General features: G+C 50.6%; 1 protein-coding gene across 1 annotated transcript; it reads right to left on the reverse strand.

Annotated features, from left to right (window-relative positions):
* Window positions 1-13,001: 13,001 nt before the first annotated feature.
* LOC123122784 (magnesium transporter MRS2-I) lies at window positions 13,002-19,057 on the reverse strand. Its single transcript, XM_044543122.1, has 11 exons — window positions 18,628-19,057; window positions 18,114-18,143; window positions 17,541-17,685; window positions 16,446-16,567; window positions 15,486-15,560; window positions 14,214-14,441; window positions 14,094-14,138; window positions 13,892-13,936; window positions 13,780-13,809; window positions 13,357-13,476; window positions 13,002-13,248 (listed from the first exon to the last, which is right to left on the reverse strand). Exons 1-11 carry the CDS (start codon window positions 18,865-18,867, stop codon window positions 13,162-13,164), a joined length of 1,167 nt encoding a protein of 388 aa, XP_044399057.1. The 5' UTR covers window positions 18,868-19,057; the 3' UTR covers window positions 13,002-13,161.
* Between the last annotated feature and the right edge of the window lie 842 nt (window positions 19,058-19,899).

Genomic DNA, 19,899 nt, shown 5'->3' on the forward strand with positions numbered 1-19,899 from the left:
TCTCTCTTATTTTTCTTTTCTATTTCTATTATTTTGTTTTGATTTAGTTTGGAAACTAAACCATGTTAAAACTTTCTGTAAATTTTTATGTGAGCTCAGAGGCTAGTACAAGGTCACATGCAAACTTACAAAATATTTGAACATTATTTCTTATATAACAGAAATAATTCCAACCCAAATATATTATTGATTTAAATCAAAGGCCCAAAATAAATTATTTCTGTGACTCTGGAAATATTGGTTTGGATTTCACCTCATGCCAATATTTTCACAGAATAGCAGGAACATTTTCTTGGACTCATTTGATGGGATTTAAATGTTGGTTATTTTTAGAGGTTTTCCGAGGCTTTTGAAAATTCCCCAATTCAAATTTCATTTGAATTTAAACATGATGCTCACATGGAAGCTAGCATAGGTTAGGCCAGAATTAGGGATGTGACACCAAGCTTGAGGCCACACGCCCGCTCAGGTGGTCCAAGTGCGACATCACCTTCAGTTCGGCAGATCAACTCAAGTGCGCGGCTACCGCAGGCGCCCTCCCGATGCTTTGCTCCCCGGTCATCAGCAACGTGCAAGTCACCAAGGCCCTCGTCGACGGCGGCGCAGGGCTCAACGTCCTGTTCGTCGACACGTTCGACAACCTCCAAGTGCCGTATGACCAGCTTCCGCCCACCAAGCCTTTCAGGAGTGACCGACGGCTCCACTACCCCGATCGGGCAGGTCCGCCTTCCCGTCACCTTCGGAGAACGCAAAAACTACCGCACCAAGCTCATCGACTTCGACGTCGTGCACATCCGTCTGCCGTACAATGCCATCCTCGGGTATCCAGCCCTGGCCAAGTTCATGGCGGTGACCCATCACGGCTACAATGTCCTCAAGATGCCGGGAAGCGGCGGAATCATCACGGTCCCATGCGAAGAGAGAGATGCGGTGTGCTCCCTTGAGCGTGCCTTCCAAGCTGTAGCGATCGACGACCCCGACAGCAAGGGCGAGTGCCCTCCTGAGGCCACCCCCAAGAAGAAGAAGCAGTTGTACCGTGCAGGACCTCAGGAGGGTGGCGACGCAACTGGAACCTCATCAGGACCAGCGCCCGCGCCAGGGGCGCCTCCCTCCATCGCATAGGAAGGCGCGCCCGGCGCCCTTCTCGGGTAGGGCTCGGGGGCTCTCTTCTGGAGAGCCTCAGACCTTGCCAAGATCACGAGGGAGGCGCTCGGTCACCACCTGGAGATGTGCTTCACGGCACGTCTCCCTCAGGAGAACACAGGGCGAGGAGCGCCCACCGCTCAGGAGTTCATCACCAGGACCACTCAGGAACTGCAAGACGCAAGGGCCATGCGCGGCGACCGCCGCTCGCGAGGCGCAGCTCCCCATCCAGGCGAGGATGCTAGGCTGCGCGTCTGCATCGACATCACAGGGCTCAACAGGGCCGCATCTCAGGAGCCCTTCTGGCATTCGCGCGTGGGCCGCTGCGAGGGTCCACCGCACAGCTACGTCTGCATGCATTTTGGCCTGCCGAGCGTGTCGTCCGCCTATCAGCGCAACTTGCGGCGCGTCCTGGTGACTCAGGAGGCCAGGCATCACGCCGTCCTGACGGAGATGGAGAAGGTCCTCAAGGAACCGCCTGGACCCCCAGAGCCTCCCGAGGCTTAGGGCCCCGGTGGCTCGTGAGGAGCAACCCCTTCGCCGCGTACCTTCAGCTGCTCCAACATCCCTTCATCGACAGAACCAGGTGACATTTTCCAAATTTATTTAGCTAGGAGCTTCCCTCGGGCTGCATCATTCCCAGGCCGCGTGGGTCCGTCCCTATGGCATGTACCCCTTTTTCTTATGTCTTTAGCTTACCTTGCTGGGGCGCCCCTCGGGCTGCATCATCCCCAAGCCGCTCGGGCCAGACCCGGTGGCATGTATCTTCCCTGCCTTTACCTAAGCCAGTGTGCTTTCCATGCCTAATCTACCTATGACTATTACCTGCTTGATCGTCACCCATCGTGGGAGCCGCGCGCCGGCCGTCTTTCTTCAGGATCCTTCACGTGAGTAGGTTAAGCATGGCGTCTGTGCTTGGGCCCGTCCCTGCAGCGTCGATAAATCCAACGGTTGAGCTCTGTCTGGCGGGCCGGCCCCGTTCACGTCACCTCCTGGGGCCGTTGGTGCTTGGCCCTCTCACGCGATAACCTCAGGAGATTCGTTCGGCGCAGGTTGTCTGACCACCTCGCAGGACCAGCACAGCGAACAAGAACCAAGACAAGGCGCAACCCGCCTTGAGGTAGGGCCTCGTGAGTCCCGCGCTGGCTCACGAGTGCCCAGATACACCTCGTCTAGCCCTGCCGTGCAAGCCACGTGTCAGGGCGGGGCTATACACGCCCCGGGGGCTCTCCGCAGTATGGAGTCCCCCTCCCACGTACCAGTGGAAGCACCATGCTCCGCGCTGGCCGTCGACACTGTTGAGGAGCGGCTATGCCCGTGCACAAGCGGAAGCACTATGCTTCGCGCTGGTGATAAACAACTGAGGGCGGCCTCACGGCCGTACCAACCTCAGGGAGCCCCAGAGCTCAGTGTCCGGCCTCACCGCAACGCCTCCTCTCGGGAGAGTCGCGCGAGGGGGCTGGGCACGGGGGCTGCGCTCGGGTCACGCCCAAGCGTACGCCACCCAACCAGGTCTCCCGGACCTGGTCGTCGTGCGTCCCTCCTCGGCGAGGGCAAAGGTATGGAGATTGTTTGCACGTCAAGGGGGACTCCTGAGCATCGCGACTCAGGAGCCTAACTTGTCACATAGCCCCTCACTCCTTGGTCCGTCCTGGTCTCCGGTCGGTCCAACGGCGGTTGAGGTATGCGCGGGGTTGGGCCCTGCCAACGTAGAACATTAACCTATCCTCGCGTATCCTTCCTATAAGCTGTTTGGGCATCAAGGGGGACTCCTGAGCATCGCGACTCAGGAGCCTAACTGGTCACGTAGCCCTTCACTCCTTGGTCCGTCCTGGTCTCCGGTCGGCCCAACGGCGGTTGAGGTATGCGCGGGGCCGGGCTCTGCCGACGCAGAACATAAGCAAATAGGAAGAAAATCGCAAAATCTCAAAGCAAATATTACAAGACATATTGTTCTCACAATATCAAACGCGAGTTTAACGCCTCCACGAGGCATGGTGCATGTTGCAGGAATAAAATAGAAAAGCAGTCGCAGGTCATCCCTGGACACCACCGTCGCCCACAAGAGGTGCTCCTTCCTTGGTGGCATCGCCTTCACCTGCACCACCAGCTGGAGCCGCGGGATCGGTGGCACTACCGGTCGAAGGCGCGGGGGTGAAGCCACGGAACTTCTTCAGCAGGGCCTCCACTTGACCTTTCACGGCTGCGGCGGCAGCTGTGCAGTGTTCATCAGCCACGGGCTCCAGCAGCTCGTCAAGGAGAGCGCTGGGGTCATGAAGGTGCAGATGGCTGAAGACACGCGTCACTGCAGCTGAAGAAAGGACGCGGGCCTCTGCCTCCGCCATGGGACCGATGCCCTCCACGACTTCCTCAAGCGCCTTCACCAAGGGAAGCAGCTGAGCAGGGCCATCCTTGTCGGTGGTCAGCGGCTTCTCCAAGCCCTTCTCGCACAGTGACTTCAGCGCCACACGGGACCTCTCCTCAAGGAGCGAGAAAGCCACACGGTCTTCAGCCAGGACCTTTGCCCTGGCGTCAAGATCGACCTTCTCCGCCTCCACCTTCCACTCCAACTCCTCCAGCCGGCCGCGTTCAGCGGCCTGCGTCTTCGCCAGCTCCCCCAGCTCGGTGTCACGGCTCTTGATGGCGTCCTCCTGAGCCCTCATCTCCTCCTCCTTCGCCCGGCGGCCACGAGCTTCTTCTGCGTGCTCATCGCGCAGGCCCTTCAGCTCTTTCTCCAACGCCCGGCAGCGGTCATGGGCGGCCTTGGCATCCTTCAGCGCCGCCTCGCGATCGGCCGCAGCCTGCGCGGTGGCTCGCTTCTCCTTCTCAGAGGCCGTTGCGACCTGGTTCAGTGTCGCTTGGACCGCCGCGTCAGACTGAAGCCAGCCAGATGCCAGCTCCAGGCGCCTGGCCACCAGGCTCGGATCCGCGCCCCGGAGATCTTCCCGCAGCTGGTTCATCTCTGAAAGGGCACGCTCCAAGACAGGAGAGGAGGCAGAAGAACCTGAGAACAATGGCGCAGCAGGAGAAGGAGGCGACGCCGTCACGAGGGCCTGGGAGACCAAGGGCTCCTGAGCCTTTGGGACCTCGGCGGCTGAGCCGGACATTGGCACTTCCGGAGCCAGCGGGGCCTTGGGGGCTGACTCCTCGTGACGACGCTCCCCCTGGTCTCGCGATGGCGACCGGGCCGGGGAGGTGCGAGTGATGTCACCTCCCTTCTCCACGAAGGGGGGCGTGGCCGCCGCATCCTCCTTCCTCCTCTTCGCCGAAGACAGCGGCAACCAAGGACGAACGTCAGGAAACAGCAGTATAAGCAAAAAAAAGACGAAGCTCAAGCACTTACTGGTCCACCGCAGCATAGTCCACCCTCCGCTTGGTGAGCTTGAAGCCCGAGAGCCTCGAGGCTTGAGGCTCGGGCGCGCCGGCTCCAGAAGCAGAGGACGGTGCAGCAGAAGGGCCAGAGGCAGCTCTGGGTGGCGTCAAGGCGGGGGCAGCATCTCGGGAGACCAGCGTGACCTGCCCCTCGTCGAGACAACGGGCAGCTCCCCCTCCTCCTGGTGGGCATCGGCCTCGTCATCGTCCGGCAGGGTGCGGAGGATGTCGGCCTTGCTTAAGGGGGAAGTTTCCCCCATCTCCTCGAGGGTCACCTCCGAGTCCACCTCCTCTTCTTCCTTCCCACGTGACTCGTCAGAAGACAGCTCCACCGGCTTCGGCGCCACGGGGGCTCCAGAGGGCGCAGGCGGCACCAGCCCGCGCCCGTTGAAGGTAGGCCTGGCGGCCACGATCTGCTCCCAGTCCTTGCGGCGGAACAAGGGAACGAAGGCACTCGACGGGTACTCTTGGTTGTCCCCGACCAAGAGGCGCAAAACTACAGACAGCTCATCGTCAGGCAAAGCCTCCGGGCTCAGGAGAATCTTGTCCTCTTCATCCCCCAGCCTCCACAAGGGGCGCGCACGCGCCTGAAGAGGAGTGGCGCGCAGCATCAAGAATTCCCTCAGGAGCATGGCCCCTGTCACCTTCGCCGCCTTCGCGTTGCCCGGCTTCAGGCCGGTCTACATCTGCTCCAACACCGACGACGCCCGCTCATCAGTGAGCTTCGCGCAAGACCACCCCTTGTCGGACTGGGGCATCTCCGTCGGCAATGCCAAGCGCGGGTGGACACACTTGGCGCCCATCATGACCCATTTGGCCCTGAGGTTGTCGGCCTTCTTCCCGGTGTTCGAGATCGAGTTGGCCTTGCCGGCCGCAATGAAATTGGCGCACCCGGAGATATGGCCCTCACTGACGCGGAGGAAGAAGAAGTGGCGCAGCAGAGCCACGGACGGCATCACGCCCAGATACGCCTCGCAATAGTAGGCGAAGATGGACAGGAGAAGGATGGAGTTGGGATGAAGATGCAGCACCTGCAGCCCGTAGTGGCCGAGGACCTCATAGAAGAAGTCAGAGAAGGGGGGAACCAACCCCACGGCGATACTTCTCGTGAAGAAGGGGAAGAAGGTGCTTCCCTCGGGCTCCGGCACGTCGGAGGCGACCCGGAGCTCTGTCTTCCCCCTCTCGCTGCTCTCCCCCGCCGTCAGCAAGCACGTGGCGGCGAGGTTCTTCTCCGAGACATTGGGCGCGTCGAGAGCTGGTTCGTACCAAGCCGGCGACGAGGAGGACTTGACCTTGCGCGGCGCCATTGGTCGCAGATGCGGAGGAAGGTTGGAGCAGATCTAGAGGTTTCGGCAGTGAGGAGCGAGAAAGGGGATCTGGAGCAAGACGAAAGGGAGCAGTGAAGGCAAGCACTGTCTGCGCCAGCCCTTGTCAAGACGGGCAGTTGCCGAGGCAGCATGGGGAAGAGGAGAAGCCCATGTCCAATCAACCGCCACGCGTCGACCAAGGCCGCAGGCTATTGGGGCCCGCGGCGCTCCGCACTTGACCTTTGGCTTCGCCTCGAAGCCAAGCCCGAGCGCGCCTTGGACCCGGGGGCTACTGTCGGCGTTCTGGGAACGGGGATCCCCAGACTTGCCTGCCTCCGGCCCACGGCGTGGCTCTGCGAGCGGGCCTGTACGGCCCATATTCATCAACAAGGCATTCAAGACCCTCACGAGGGGCCGAGCCTCGCGAGGCGGACGACGCAAGACCTCCTCAGGAGAGGCCTCACCAGGCTGGCTCATGAGGGGCGGAGAGATCAAGGCAAGGCAAACCTCGCGAGGTTCTCGTGACGTGAGCCATGACGATCAAGATCAGGTGGGCGCCAGCGCGCAGTGTCCTTGTTTCCCCTTTGGTGCTAAGGAAGCGAGCGCAGGCACGGAGTACCGAGGCGTCAAGCAAAGGTTTCCATAATCGGTGCAACGAGACCAAGACCAGCAGGACGGCAATACGGAGGTCACCATGGAGCCTGAGGCGGCGTCACCACCAGAGCCTTTTGCAGGCGAAGACCGCTTTTGTCAGGATAAGCTGTACAAGCTGTCCCCTTTCAAATTGGCCGTTGTTGGCTCCCTTCCCGCTCAATATTTGGGAAGAGGACCAGGGCCTATATAAGTAGAACTAGCCACCACAGTAGGGGGCAACTAAGCCTCAGGCAACCAAGCATCAGGCATCTGATCTGATCTCATCTCACATTGAGTAATCCTCACCCACACACAGAGCGCAAGAACACCTCAACCTCAGGAGGCTGTTCTTCCCCTTGTAATTGTTCATCCATAGCCCAAGAGGCAATCCACCACCACCACACTGAAGTAGGGTATTACACCACAACGGTTGCCCGAACCAGTATCAACCTTGTGTCCCTTGTGTTGTGAGTTCGTCGAGTTCGTCCGTGAGATCTTAGCAAGCTAGGACGTGGATCGGTAGGGGGAGAACTTCGCGCGCACCCCAGAGTTAGAACCTTAAGGGTTTTGCTGGAACCTGTGATCCGACAGAGAGATATGCTATATTGCTATTAAATGTAAAAAACATCTTCCAAAGAAAATAGTCCCGCTATCGGTTCCTTTCTTTGCGTTGTCATGCTAATCATGATCATGAAACCTCACCTCCGATCAATGTGGGAGAAAAATATTGAGGATTTAGTTTGGGGAAAGTTCCCGAACTATGTGGTCCATAGCGAACCTAAATTTTCACTTCCGTCGTTGCCGACCAATTATATCCTTTAAGATGGCTAGCTTTCGGCTTCACCCAGTCTGAGGTACTAACTCGGATGACCCGGTAGTAACAATCACGGAGGTGCTCCCTTTACCGCCTAGCCGATCGATCGGGAACGTAGGGGTAAGCACAGGAGCCAGGCAACCCAACTTGGCCAAAATCTTAAGTCAAATTGATGCATATTTATGGCTTTATAACGATAATTACGGAAGGCAGTGCTTGTGTAATGAATACAAACACTGATGATATTTGTTTATTTTGACTCCGTTGCGGCCGTTTATCATTTGAAAGTGGCCCATCATCGGCTTCTACCCCTTTGTAGATGCTGCACATGGTGTTTCCGCAATAACAAGGCAACCCTTAGCCGACGTCTCGGTGCCCGGAGCGGTTGTGCTAGCAGAAACAAGGCAGTCAGATATGCGGGCTTTATAACTTTCACTTAGTCATAGGAGCTTAAAGTTGGGAGGCCAGTTACTAGCCCCCGGTTAGTGTTCGACGACAGTCGAGGTCAAGCCGTAAACACTTCGGCCCATGTTATGAACAGACCGTCATTTAACACGGGGTGACCTCTATCGATCTTATAGTTTAATACAGTCATCGGATCGCTGACCAGTTTGCGCTTATTGTGACAGTCAGTTTTTGGCTTTCTCCACTGAGGCGCTTAACCATACTAGCTCGAAGCACAATCACAGTGATTCTCCCTTTGCGCACCTAGCTGAACAAAGCGGAACGTAGGAGGCAAGCACAGGAGCCGGTCAACCCAACTCTTGACCGAAGACACAATTCGAAACTGATGCATATAAAGCAATATCCGAGAACATTTTGCCGAGGACTCCTCGGAGTACCTTGGCTTTTGGTGGGTTCGGATCAAGTCGCAGCCCCCCGTTGATATTGTCGATGCTTAAAAAGTGTACGGCAGTGTACTGCGGGATTTATGCTTGGACCCAACACCGAGGTGCAGGTTGGCAGGAAAAATGCCGAACTATGGGTCGAAAAAGATTTCCCAAGCTGGATTATTACGTAGGGTACCTCGGTCAAGAGGATGTCTCGCCTCACAAAAGAAAAACACACAAATAGATCAAAAGTGCCATAAGCTTAAAAAACCAAAAAACTTATGCGGAAACTTTACGCCCAAGCTAAATCAAGTTTTTTTTTGTGCCAATCCGAAAATTGGTCTTGAAATTAGTTTGTGCTTCCGTCGTGCTTTAATATGACACAACCGACCTCAAGACTTCGAGTGGGTCAGCCTTCGGCTTCAACCTCCTATCCCTAAGGCGGAGTGCTTCTCAGGCCAGTTAGCGAACTAAACTCGAGCAGCTTTAGAGAGAAACCAGGCTATCCGGCTATTGACCACATACTCGAGTCGAGGAAGGAGTGATAGAAAAAGACTTTGCAATGAACAAGAAGAAAACACATTTATTATAAAACGGCTCATATAAATTTTAAGAGCCCCCATTTAACATGGGTAAAGGGAGTTTATTTTAACAAACAACTCACGCGAGCATGGTCGAACCGAAGTCAAATTAAAAATTAAAAAACTTTGAGCATGAAAGCGACTTAACTGATTAATGTGTTCGGCGTTGATGTTGCGGGTCGAGGTCCCAGCCCCCAAGCCAATCCCGAGGTGCCCGAGCGAAGAGCTCGGCTTGATGAAGCGGCGACATAGCACGACCAATGTGGCAAGGTGGAACCCCCAGGCCGACCGAGACGACGGAGCAGGCCGGCAGTATGACGCCGAAGTCCCCAGTGTGGGTTAATGAAGTGATGACGAAGCCCCCGGTCCAGCTGAGGTGCCGTGGTTCGTCGGTGCACCGAGGTGACAGCGCAGCCCGGTCTGAACCAATCGCCTGCACACATAAAATAGTGCAAGCCAGAAATAATAACAATAATATGCTTTAAAAATTCTTCTACTTAATTAATTTAAGTGAAGTAAATAATTAAAGAAATATGGCATGAATGCCGAGGTGACGGAGTAGGTCGGTAAGGTGATGTTGCAGCCACCATGCCAGCCGAGTGTCGAAGTTGGTCGGCCGGTGACGCCGAAATCACCGGAGCATGTTGATGAAGAAATAGTGGAGCCCCCGGTCCAGCCGAGGTGTCGAAGCCTCCATGTCAGCCGATGAGGTCCGCGTGATGGACATCAGCTTGAAGAAGCAACAGTGCGGCCATGCCGATGCAGGTCGTAACTCGTGACGTGGTCAATGCCGGCTTGATGAAGTGACAGTGCGGCGATGCCGGTGTGCCCGCTCCGTGTAATCCGTGGGGCGGCGATGTCTGTGATGATTTATCCTTCACAATGCCTAACTCTTGTTCGGCTCGCCGAGATGATGAACCGAAGAAGTTGAGCTCGGCTCAACAAAGCGATGATGTGTCTAGCGCAGGTCGGCAGCCGTGGAGCAATGTTACCGGACTGGTTTGACACCAGCGTGATGGTGAAGAGTACCTTAGAGAAGGCTTAAAATTTTATGGGCACGTGTTAAGAACAACGCACAATACCCTAGAATAAAATTCCTTTAAAAAGGTTGTCCAATATCACGTTCATAAAGAAACATGAATTCGGGTCGGATCCGTATTCGCGCAGAAAACAGATCAGAAAATTGGTCCACTCATCGGAAGGTTCCTGGAGTTTGAACCGTCGGATCGAGCTGAAATTTTGAGGGGTGGTAGATATGGGAATTCCGCAGAAGATGAACGGTTGGATCTTCCAAAGGATCTCTGAGCTGGGCTCTGGAGACCACGCCCTAAATTCGTCCACATTCCCGTCCAGATTTGACAGGGCTCCGGTATATCGTAGATTGTCGGAGATTCCTCCATCGGAACTCTACGAAATTTTGCATGGTTATTGTAGACTTAATCCCGCACAATTCCATCGAAGCAACCGTTAAAACGACACTCGAGGAGGCGGTGGCGGCGGATACAAGTTCGCTGTCCAGAAAACAGCACGGTTGCTCAAGGGCAATGTTGACGTTGAGCCCCCGGGCTCCATGAATGATTCCTCCATGATCTTCAGAGAGATCGGAGTTGATGTTGATCAAGGTCATCGTCCGAACATGACGATCTGACGCGGAGTGCAGTCCTCGGTCGAGCCAAGATGACCAGCCGAGCCGGTGACGAAGATGCCGATGTCGCAGTTAATCTGCAGATGAGCCATTGATCCTTCGTTGATCTCACAACGGAACTCTCAATGAAAGCACCATTGCCGGTGTCAAAACCGGCAGATCTCGGATAGGGGGTCCCAAGCTATGTGTCATGGATCGATGGGTAACAGGAGACAGGGGACACGATGTTTACCCAGGTTTGGGTCCTCTTAATGGAGGTAATACCCTACTTCCTGCTTGATTGATGTTGATGAATATAGAGATTACAAGAGTTGATCTACCTCGAGATCATATGTGTTGTGGTCTAAAACCTAAGGGTATGATGAATAATATCATAATGATCTAGCGTATCTCTATCGACTAGCCCGGCCTCGGCTTATATAATGTACCAGAGGCCTAGGATAACAAGAGTCCTAGTCGAATACGTCGGTGAAGAGGAGTCCTTGTCTTGATCACCAAGTCTTGTGGAATCTTCCTCGTGTATGCATCGGTTGTCCGAACTGGCCCATGAGTAAACGGCCATGGGGGTCCTCGGCCCAATCCAACTGATCGGGAGACGACGTGGTGAGTACCCCCTAGTCCAGGACACCATCAAGTGCGACAGCCATGCCCGGCCGCTGCCTGGCGCTCGCGAAGGAGTCGTTCCGCTCCCTCTTGCGTCGTGTGGAGGACCGCCGCAGGCAACGCCCACCCTGGCTAGGGAGCCTTGTCCTTGCCCTTGCCGCCGCCGGCAGCTGTCTCGCTAAGAGACCATTCCTCGCGCGATCTTCATGAGCTCCCTGTCGAGGCGGCGTAGGCACCACAAGGTCATCTCCGCGGTAGTTAGCGACCGGTAGTGGGCCCAGAACTCTGTCAGGTTGGGTTCCGCGTGGACCTAGGTTAACGCCTCATCGGACTTCGCGAACACATAGGGGGGGGCGCGTTGTGTCACTCCCATCGCACCACCTACCTGGTCGCCCTCTCCTCGGGCGCCACGATGCTCTGCCGCGATGAGGAGTCATCGTGGTCACCGAGGGGGTAGAGGAGGTTTCCACATGCCTTTGCGATCGCCGGCGGCAGCTCCTCCATCACGGCCTTGCCACGCTAGACATGGCGCAGCGACAACGTCAGCTGGTCGATGCGGCCGTACCAACTATGTTGTGTCGGTTCCTCCTTCACGCGACCTCCGATTTGAACACCGCGGTTGCGTGGGGGCATCGGATCCTCCTTCAGGCGGGCTAGCGACGGTGAAACATGGTAGTGCAGCGACCGCTCAATCTTGAGGTTGATTTGCCACTGGTACTCCTCATTCGTCGTCGCCACCCCACCAGGGGGCACGGTTGTTGCGACGGCTGCTCCTCCTTGTCGCCGGAGGAGATGATGATCTCCCCCTTCTCGGGCGAGGCAGACGCCGTGGAGGTCGAGGGGCCCGAAGAGCGACAGCGGCGGCGCCAAGATCCGGATCGGAAGTCGCCGACGGCTAGCACGGAGAACCATGACTTTGGCATGTTGTGGATGGTGCCGGACCAGATGAGGTCGGTGAGGTTATGATGGCCCAAGAAACAAGAACAAGCCCGATGAAAACAAGAAGGCCAAGGACAAGATCAAGAGGGAAGCGGACGCATCAAGCTTGCGGGACAAGATAGATGCCATGGTGCAATCAAATGAGTCGGTGGTGGCTAAGACATTGGAGGCAAAGTAGGAGTTGGCCGACAAGAAGGCGCAAGAGAAGCAAGAAAAGTGGCAATTACTCAAGGAAGAGGGGTTGCGCAAGGCCGCCATTGAGGAGAGAAGAGCCCTTGCCGAGGAGAACAAGGCCTTGGCCAAGCTTCTTCAAGAGGAGAACAAGATCATGACGATGAACCGCAATGACATGAACGACATCACGAAAGAAAGAATGGCATGATATTGCATGGAGGGAGATCTTGGAGAGAAAGAAGTGTCGACGGGTGGTGGCTTTTGGTGGTGGTGGTGGCGGCTTTGGTGGAGAGTGATAACGATGGCCATGGAGGTGGTCGTGCCTTCAGTGGCGGTGGTAGAGTGATGATGATGGTCATGGAGCTGGCGGTGACTGCAAATATTCTGTTTTATCATTCGGCCTTGCAAGGTCTGTTCGGCCGCAGCCCATGCCAGCCCTCAGAACATGTTTTCCGCACCACTTATACTCACTTTAAAGATTCGCACGATAAGGGGTCTAGCAGTAGAGATGCTCTGAGCCTTCCAAGATTTGCTTCCCGTAACCACGCGGTAGGTGTGGGCAGCAATTATTAAATCATTCAAACGAAAAAGAAAAAGGGATTGCTTCCCGAAGGGTGAAGGGCTTGCAAGAGGATGGCAACTCCATATTGATCGATCAACATGGTGGCTTGGTTTCAAAGAATTCATGGACCACGTTTGCATCCTTCGTGACATCTATGAACGAGCACCATTCGATCTCACGAATGTCATTCAATTCAGCAGATCCTTACGTTGGTAAATACCACAACAAGACCCTGAACCGCCGATGTGCTACTGTGCTAGAGCCTAGAGGGAACTTCAGTCAAGGGGCTTGGGGCCTCACTGTGCACTGGACGGACATTCTAGGCCCCTTTTGCCTCCCCCAGCCAGCATCTTCGGGAAATAAAAACCAAAACGAGAGAAACCACATTGCAACATGTATACCTCCGAATTCCTATTTGATTTCTATTTATTGTTCCTTTTCATCATCCCTAATTCCATACTAATGAATTTGGTACAAGAGATGAATCATCCGCAAAGTTGATGCTCTAGCTCAAAATTTACAGTTGAAGGAAGCGAGTAATGCGGTTATTCCAGCTGTTCAGGACCCAACAAGACCCTTGTGCCGAGCATAAGCGACAATCGTGACAAACATGAAAGCACAAAACAGCCCTGATACAATAACCACCTGCAACATGGCAAACACAATGTTATGGACGAGTGAGGCGATCGCTATAATAATTCACAATCAACAAACACTAAACAGAGCATGTTATGAAAAAGTGATGCCATTTACCCATTTGAAGACATATCCATGGCCGTCGTTCCAGGTGTAAGGTATGTTCATACCAAAGACTCCAGCAACCAATGAGTAAAGTGATAAGCAGACGGTCCCAGAACTCAAGAATAGCTCTAGCTGCACGAAGTAAAGAGAAATTAAGTTTTACTCTGGCAGAATGTTTAACATGTAACGAGCCAATGAATATTCAGACTAGAATTTTGCAATGCAATGGGACCACTGTGGTAACTAGCAGGAAATATGATAGTTATCTACATCAGACAAGTTTATGAAACCTTTACTTGACATGGGGTTGCCCATTAAGATTTGTTGTAATTAAGCATATGTTTATTACAAGCACAAGAATATCTAAAATGAACTGTTCTGAAGTACTAACATATTTCAGAAAGCAAATCACAAGGTTTGAACTTTCAAAATTACCTGAATCAACTGATTACGGTGATTATCAAGCTGCAAAGAAGAAGAAAAATAAGCGGTGCTCCAAGGGTGAAAAGGTTCACATCAAGAACACATATTTTACTAGAAAGCTTACCTGAATGTTAATATAATCTTCTGTGTCATCAATATACTCTCTCAGCTGAAAAAGAAGTTGCAGACAAATACAACATCAACAAAATGCCAGATCCTAGGTTTTAAACAAGGCTTAACAGAGCTTCAGTGGTACTGTAACGATAAGTCCTGATTTTGCTAGCCTATTATGATACTGTGTACTTGACTTAGCTGCCTCAACTTACCGTTGTCAATTTGTTTAATGTGCCATCTATCTGCATGAAATATGCCTGCAAGTATATGTAAATTTCAGTACTCTGCCAGAGAGTAAACAAGAGATCTTAAAGCAGAGAGCAAATAACAACCTCCAGCAACATCTCCAGCTCTTCCACATCATTCTCATTTCCATGTATAGTTGCTGCACTGGCTCTACTAGCTCTTGATATTTTTGAACCAATAGTTGGGGATGCTGGGAACCAATTTGGTCCACCGGAACCACTGACAGGGGATGATGCCCCGGCCAACTTTCTAGACAAGTAAAGATCAGCCATGTCATCGTCATCATCCAATAATTGTTCAAGCTCATCTCTCACCTAGAAATTAAAATACACCTTGTGATATGCTAGAAAACCATAAACAAGAAAAATAATCATAGCAGTCCACAGGAGCTACTCACAAAATAGACTAATATACTCCCTGCGTAACTTAATACTCCCTCCGTCCCGAAATACTTGTCAGAGAAATGGATGTATCTAGATGTATTTTAGTTCAAGATACATCCACTTTTATCCATTTCTTCGACATGTATTTCCGGACGGAGGGAGTATATAAACGTCTTATATATTAAGTTAAGGAGTATATTTCAAGACAAAAATAGCATAGAGAGCATACTCATCCATGAGAAGTATGTGATCAGACGAAAAATATTAGCTGGAGCACTATATAGATTCTAGAACAGCTCACGATTCCTGAGGTTGCATGAAGGAAGACAATTCCACCCCATCAAGCTTTTTAAGATACAAACAAAGGGCCGAAGACAATACATAGAAAAGCTAAGATAATGTTCTAATGAACTATGCAAGAGAATAAATAAAAAGGCGCGGTTTAAGCAGTGATTAGAATAAAAACAAAAATAAACAGAAAGAATCTTTATGAAATATAGATATACCATCTGGTACTATAAATGCTCATACAGATGTTTTGGGTTGTTTACTTCTACTCTAAATAATCGCTTGGGTTACATTAATTATGAACCATATTCCCTGTTGAGAACTTGAAATAGGGTGTGCGATATGATAGACAAAGGAAAAAGGAAAAGCACGGCGATGCCCATAAGACATCCAGAACTGTATGGCCTCTTTAATTCACATGACTTGCTCATAATCAGAATTTGGCTTATACTCCCTCCGTCCCAAAATAAGTGACTCAACTTTGTACTAACTTTAGTACAAAGTTAGTGTAAAGCTGAGTCACTTATTTTGGGACGGAGGGAGTACATAGTAGTGGAATTCAAATGACAATATGACGTACAGAACATCATAAGAAGTCAGTGGTTGAAGAATATACATAGAAGTCACTAAACAATGAAGTGTCAGATTTAACAAACTAAATGAAACAGAATGAACAAGAAACCAGACCTTCTGGACCCTTGCAGTCAATCTCGTCATGCCACTCTTTAACTTCCTTACCTTGTCCAAGTTGTGACTACTAATCTGTGGGCCAGTAGTAGAGAAATTAATATGGAGAAAATAGAAGAACAGGCCAATAAAGCGTTCGGAGATATTTTAGCCTGACATGCTTTCATGGGTGCATGGAAAATTAATAAGCATACGAAGGCATTTACACAGATAGGCATGCTAATGTGCTTATTATTCCTCAATGAAACTTTGTGTTATCATAAGTTTTCAACAAGCCAACAAGGATTTAGAGATAATTTATCCTGGTGTGCTTTAATGGGTGCATGGTTAGTTGTTAAGCATATTAAGGTGTTACAGAAGTAGGTAGGCTAATGTGCATTTTATTCCTCAATAAAACATTATGTCATCGTAAAGTTCTGCAATGCTACTTTAGATGGTGAATGAAAATCATATGGCAGACTGACTTCCTGTTATCAACAGTTATAAAGAGTACATAACACTTTCTAGCATTTTCTAGCATGCACTCCTTTCAGAAGTAAAGTGCACTGTCTAACACCTTAATCTTATTCTCACCATAAAATTCTATGGACACTAAATGGATCCTGAAACATATATGACCAAAAGTGGCATCTAGGAGAAATGAGATACCTACTATTACATCTTTCTATCATTCTATGAAAAAGTTCCTACTCAACAATGTTAGCACCATAAATGACTAAAATTATTAATTTTATGATGCAATTATAATATGATGTGGCAGCATTATTTACCTATCCATTGTTCATAGATATTTTTTCACTGCTGAAAATAAGGTGAAGCAGCATATTTCGGCATTTTATAATTTAATAAAAAATCACACCGCGTGTTGCTTCAAATGTCACATACACGATGTATCCAGAAGGTGCTAATCAAATTCATACTAATAAAAGAATAAAGTAGAGTAAGCATGTGTTTACTCACCTTGGATGTCAGGTCATCCAAAGCTGGGTAAGCATTAGTCTCCAGCTCAGTAGTGCGCGCATCAAGAAAGCTGCAGATTGCTTCCAAAGTAACCTCAAGTGCACGGAACTCAAAGGGAGATTCTGGTGTTCATATAACGAGATTGCAGGGCATGAAAAAAATGTGCATAAGTATGCGACCATTTCCATGGATATGAATTAACGATAACCGGCAACTAAACCAGAAACAAAGAAGCAATAAAATCAGTAAGATTGCTATTCTGGAACATGGCTATGGTTTTACAAATGTACCAGCTGGCATGAACCAATTGCACGGAAAATATGCTTCTGAGTCATTTTGATCTAAGAATCAGGATGACACAACAATTATCGTATATAGATTACATACAACATACCAAATGAAAAGGTGGTACCATTGTTGTAAACAATCAGAATGACAGTGACACCATTATGTGTGACTGGTTTGTATGACTGTCACCATGTGGGTTAAACTAATCAGTCATGGGTCCGGTTGTAACCTATAATAAAAATGTAAACATCCTTTGGTCAACCATAGTAATCCTTATTAAAAGGACGGGTAGCCACATGTCTCCACTAGATCAATATTGTAGTATCTCAAATTTCTCTCAACAGATTACCCGGTGAATAAAATTGCAGAACATAGAGTGTCGTGCAGTGTAATTGATCTAGTACAAGAAAACTCAGATAAGCATCACGATATAATAGTAAGGTGCCAAGACTGTACACTTTGGAGTTTTCTTCTTGGACAGGTGGTTGTATTTTTGCCAAAAGAATGTCCAACTGACATGGACATGCACTAAAAAAGGAATACAACAGAACAGTGTGGCCAACTGGCCACATCCCAATCGGATTTTTTATCAATAGCTTTCTTTTACATGTTTGCATTCCTTCAGAACGTTTTGTTCCTTATTTGTTCCAATTATTGGGCATAGAAGGGAAATTGGCATACTACACATGGACATATGTGATAGAAGTTACTACAATCAACATTACAGAGATAGAGCAACCTGACAAAAAGAGAGCATGTTCTCAGCTTCTGACATCTGTAATTTCAAGAAATGGCGACTAAACTTACCATCTTCTTCAGCAGCTTCCGCATCATGCTGGCCACTTAAATTATCCTTTCCATCATGCTGAGCAGCACTTGAAGGTGCTAGTCGTCTCCGGAGCTCCTCTACAACAGGAATGACATTTTCATCTGAAGGATCCCTGAGCAAAACCTGAGCCCAGCAAAAACCAATAACTGTGAGTACGTACATCACCAACATTGCTGGACAACTAAGAATATATTTAGATGCACACAGTTCTATGAAACAAGCCATGGCTCCCAGAATATTGTGTAGCAAACTGATTTGAAACTTCCATATTGCAGGTAGAGGTTCAAAATTGACAGATCACGTCAAATTCAGCATGGTATGGAGGATACACTTGTTCCATTTTGCTCCAGAACAGCATAAAAAAACTCAGATCCCCTGATAAATATTTCACAATTATAGATACCTAATCATTCTAGTCAGAGACTGAGTGAAATTGTTCATATACTCCCCACAAGATTCGTCAAGTAGACCAGCTCATGAGAACGAATTATTGAAAAATGCTACCATGACAAGTATTCGACAGTGAAAAAAGACTAAGCAGTTAAGATCACCTCTTCAGAAGTAACGATCGCCTTTATATGCTGATCCACCCGCCGATGAGAGTTCCGCCAAAAACAGACAGAAGAGTCGTCAGAGATTACCAAGGGCGAATGAATCATGAATATCACTATATTGTCAGATAAAAAATACTGGCAGCTGTATCAGCTCCTTTGATCCATGGAAACACAACACCGACACCACACTAAAATCGTCAAAACGAACGATTAAACTATAATAAGTTCAGTACACACGTCTACTAAAATTGATTCAAAACGCAGCACCACTCTGATGAGCCTAAATCAGCACATGATCCACCTAAAAAAATACTAAAACAAAAAAGGGGAAAACAGAGTGACTTCCGGGAATTCGTACTGCCCCATGATCCCAGCCATCTAGCGAAATTCCCGACGAAAAGCAGAAGCAGAAGCAGAAGGCCGTAATCGACCGCACAATTCCGCCCGGAGAGAAGGGGGGGGGGGGGGGGGGGGGGGGGAATACTCAGGACCGGCGGCCGGGGGTCCTCACCTCGAGATTGAGCACGATGGCGCGCTCGCGGCCGAGGATGGTGGAGGGGTAGGAGAGCAGCGGGTCGAGGATGCGCAGGTCGCGCGCGTTGATGTCGACGCGGTGCATGATGGCGTACTTGTCGGCGTCGAGCTCCCGCTCCTCCCCCGCCGCGTCGAAGAGGATCCAGCTCCGCGACGCCGCCCGCTTCTTCGCGGCCGCCAGCGCCGCCGCCGCGGCCTCGCCGCCCGCCGCCGCCATCTCGCAGCGGGCAGTCCTCTCACATCTCCGGGGGCGCCCCGCCTCCTAAGCCGCCGCCGCCACCACCCCCCACGTGGACGGCGGGATGCGTTCTACTTCTACCGCGCGGCTCTCCTGGCTCTTTTAATCGCGCGGAAAGGAAGGCTTTCTGGTGACGCGGGCAGATAAATAAATCGCGAGGAGGCCGGAGGCGTGGAGAGGGGCAGAGACGCCGCCTGGTCGTTTGATCCTGCGGCTGCGCGTGATGACGGATGGCCGGGGCGATCCGCGATAGGGCGGAGGCGGGTGACCTACTGGGGATCTGTTACTAGTAGTTGGGAAAACAGAGACGGGGAAAAGGGGCCCGTTTGTCAGAAGAAGAATGGTCTTCTTTTTTTTTTGTTAAAAAAAAAAAGAATAACAGCGGAGATTATGTTAGGTTTTCTGACTGTATAACCGTTGCCAAATCATATTTTTTTCCTTTAATTTTAGTTAGTCATTTATTACTAAGGCCCTGCTACCAACTTCCAGTCAACCTTAGATTTAGAAGAAAAAACACCCGGTCAACCTTCCTAGAAATAATCAAGTCAACCTCAAGAAAAGTAATCTGTTATTCTAGTACGAGTACAACTTTGTCAAAAGGGGCCGTGTGCATGTTTGGGTGGAGCTGACATTCACCCTGGCAAAAGTTATGCTTGGCAAAGGTTTAATTTTTTAACTGATTTTTTTTCAGTTAGTTTTGACTTTTGAACTGATGCTTGACAAGCTCAGTCATCTATAATTTGGCTAGTGTTGAAAAGAAAATGAACCAGAGTAGGCAGATTAGTATGGGTGATTCCAGATTCCAATGGCCTTTCCTCGAATAAAAAAGTACGGGTGATTCCAGAAATTTGACAGTAATCCAAACAGAGGCCGCTAGGGTCTACAATCACAGTTGCCAAATTGGAAGCGTCCGCGAATAACATGGGCTCGCACCTCGTATCCATGCAAATTCATGCAACGCCAGGCGCGTAGGAACAAAGATTATGCATGAAACATAGAGGATTCATCACA

Source organism: Triticum aestivum, chromosome 5D (assembly GCF_018294505.1).
Source record: "Triticum aestivum cultivar Chinese Spring chromosome 5D, IWGSC CS RefSeq v2.1, whole genome shotgun sequence".
Lineage (NCBI taxonomy): Eukaryota > Viridiplantae > Streptophyta > Magnoliopsida > Poales > Poaceae > Triticum > Triticum aestivum.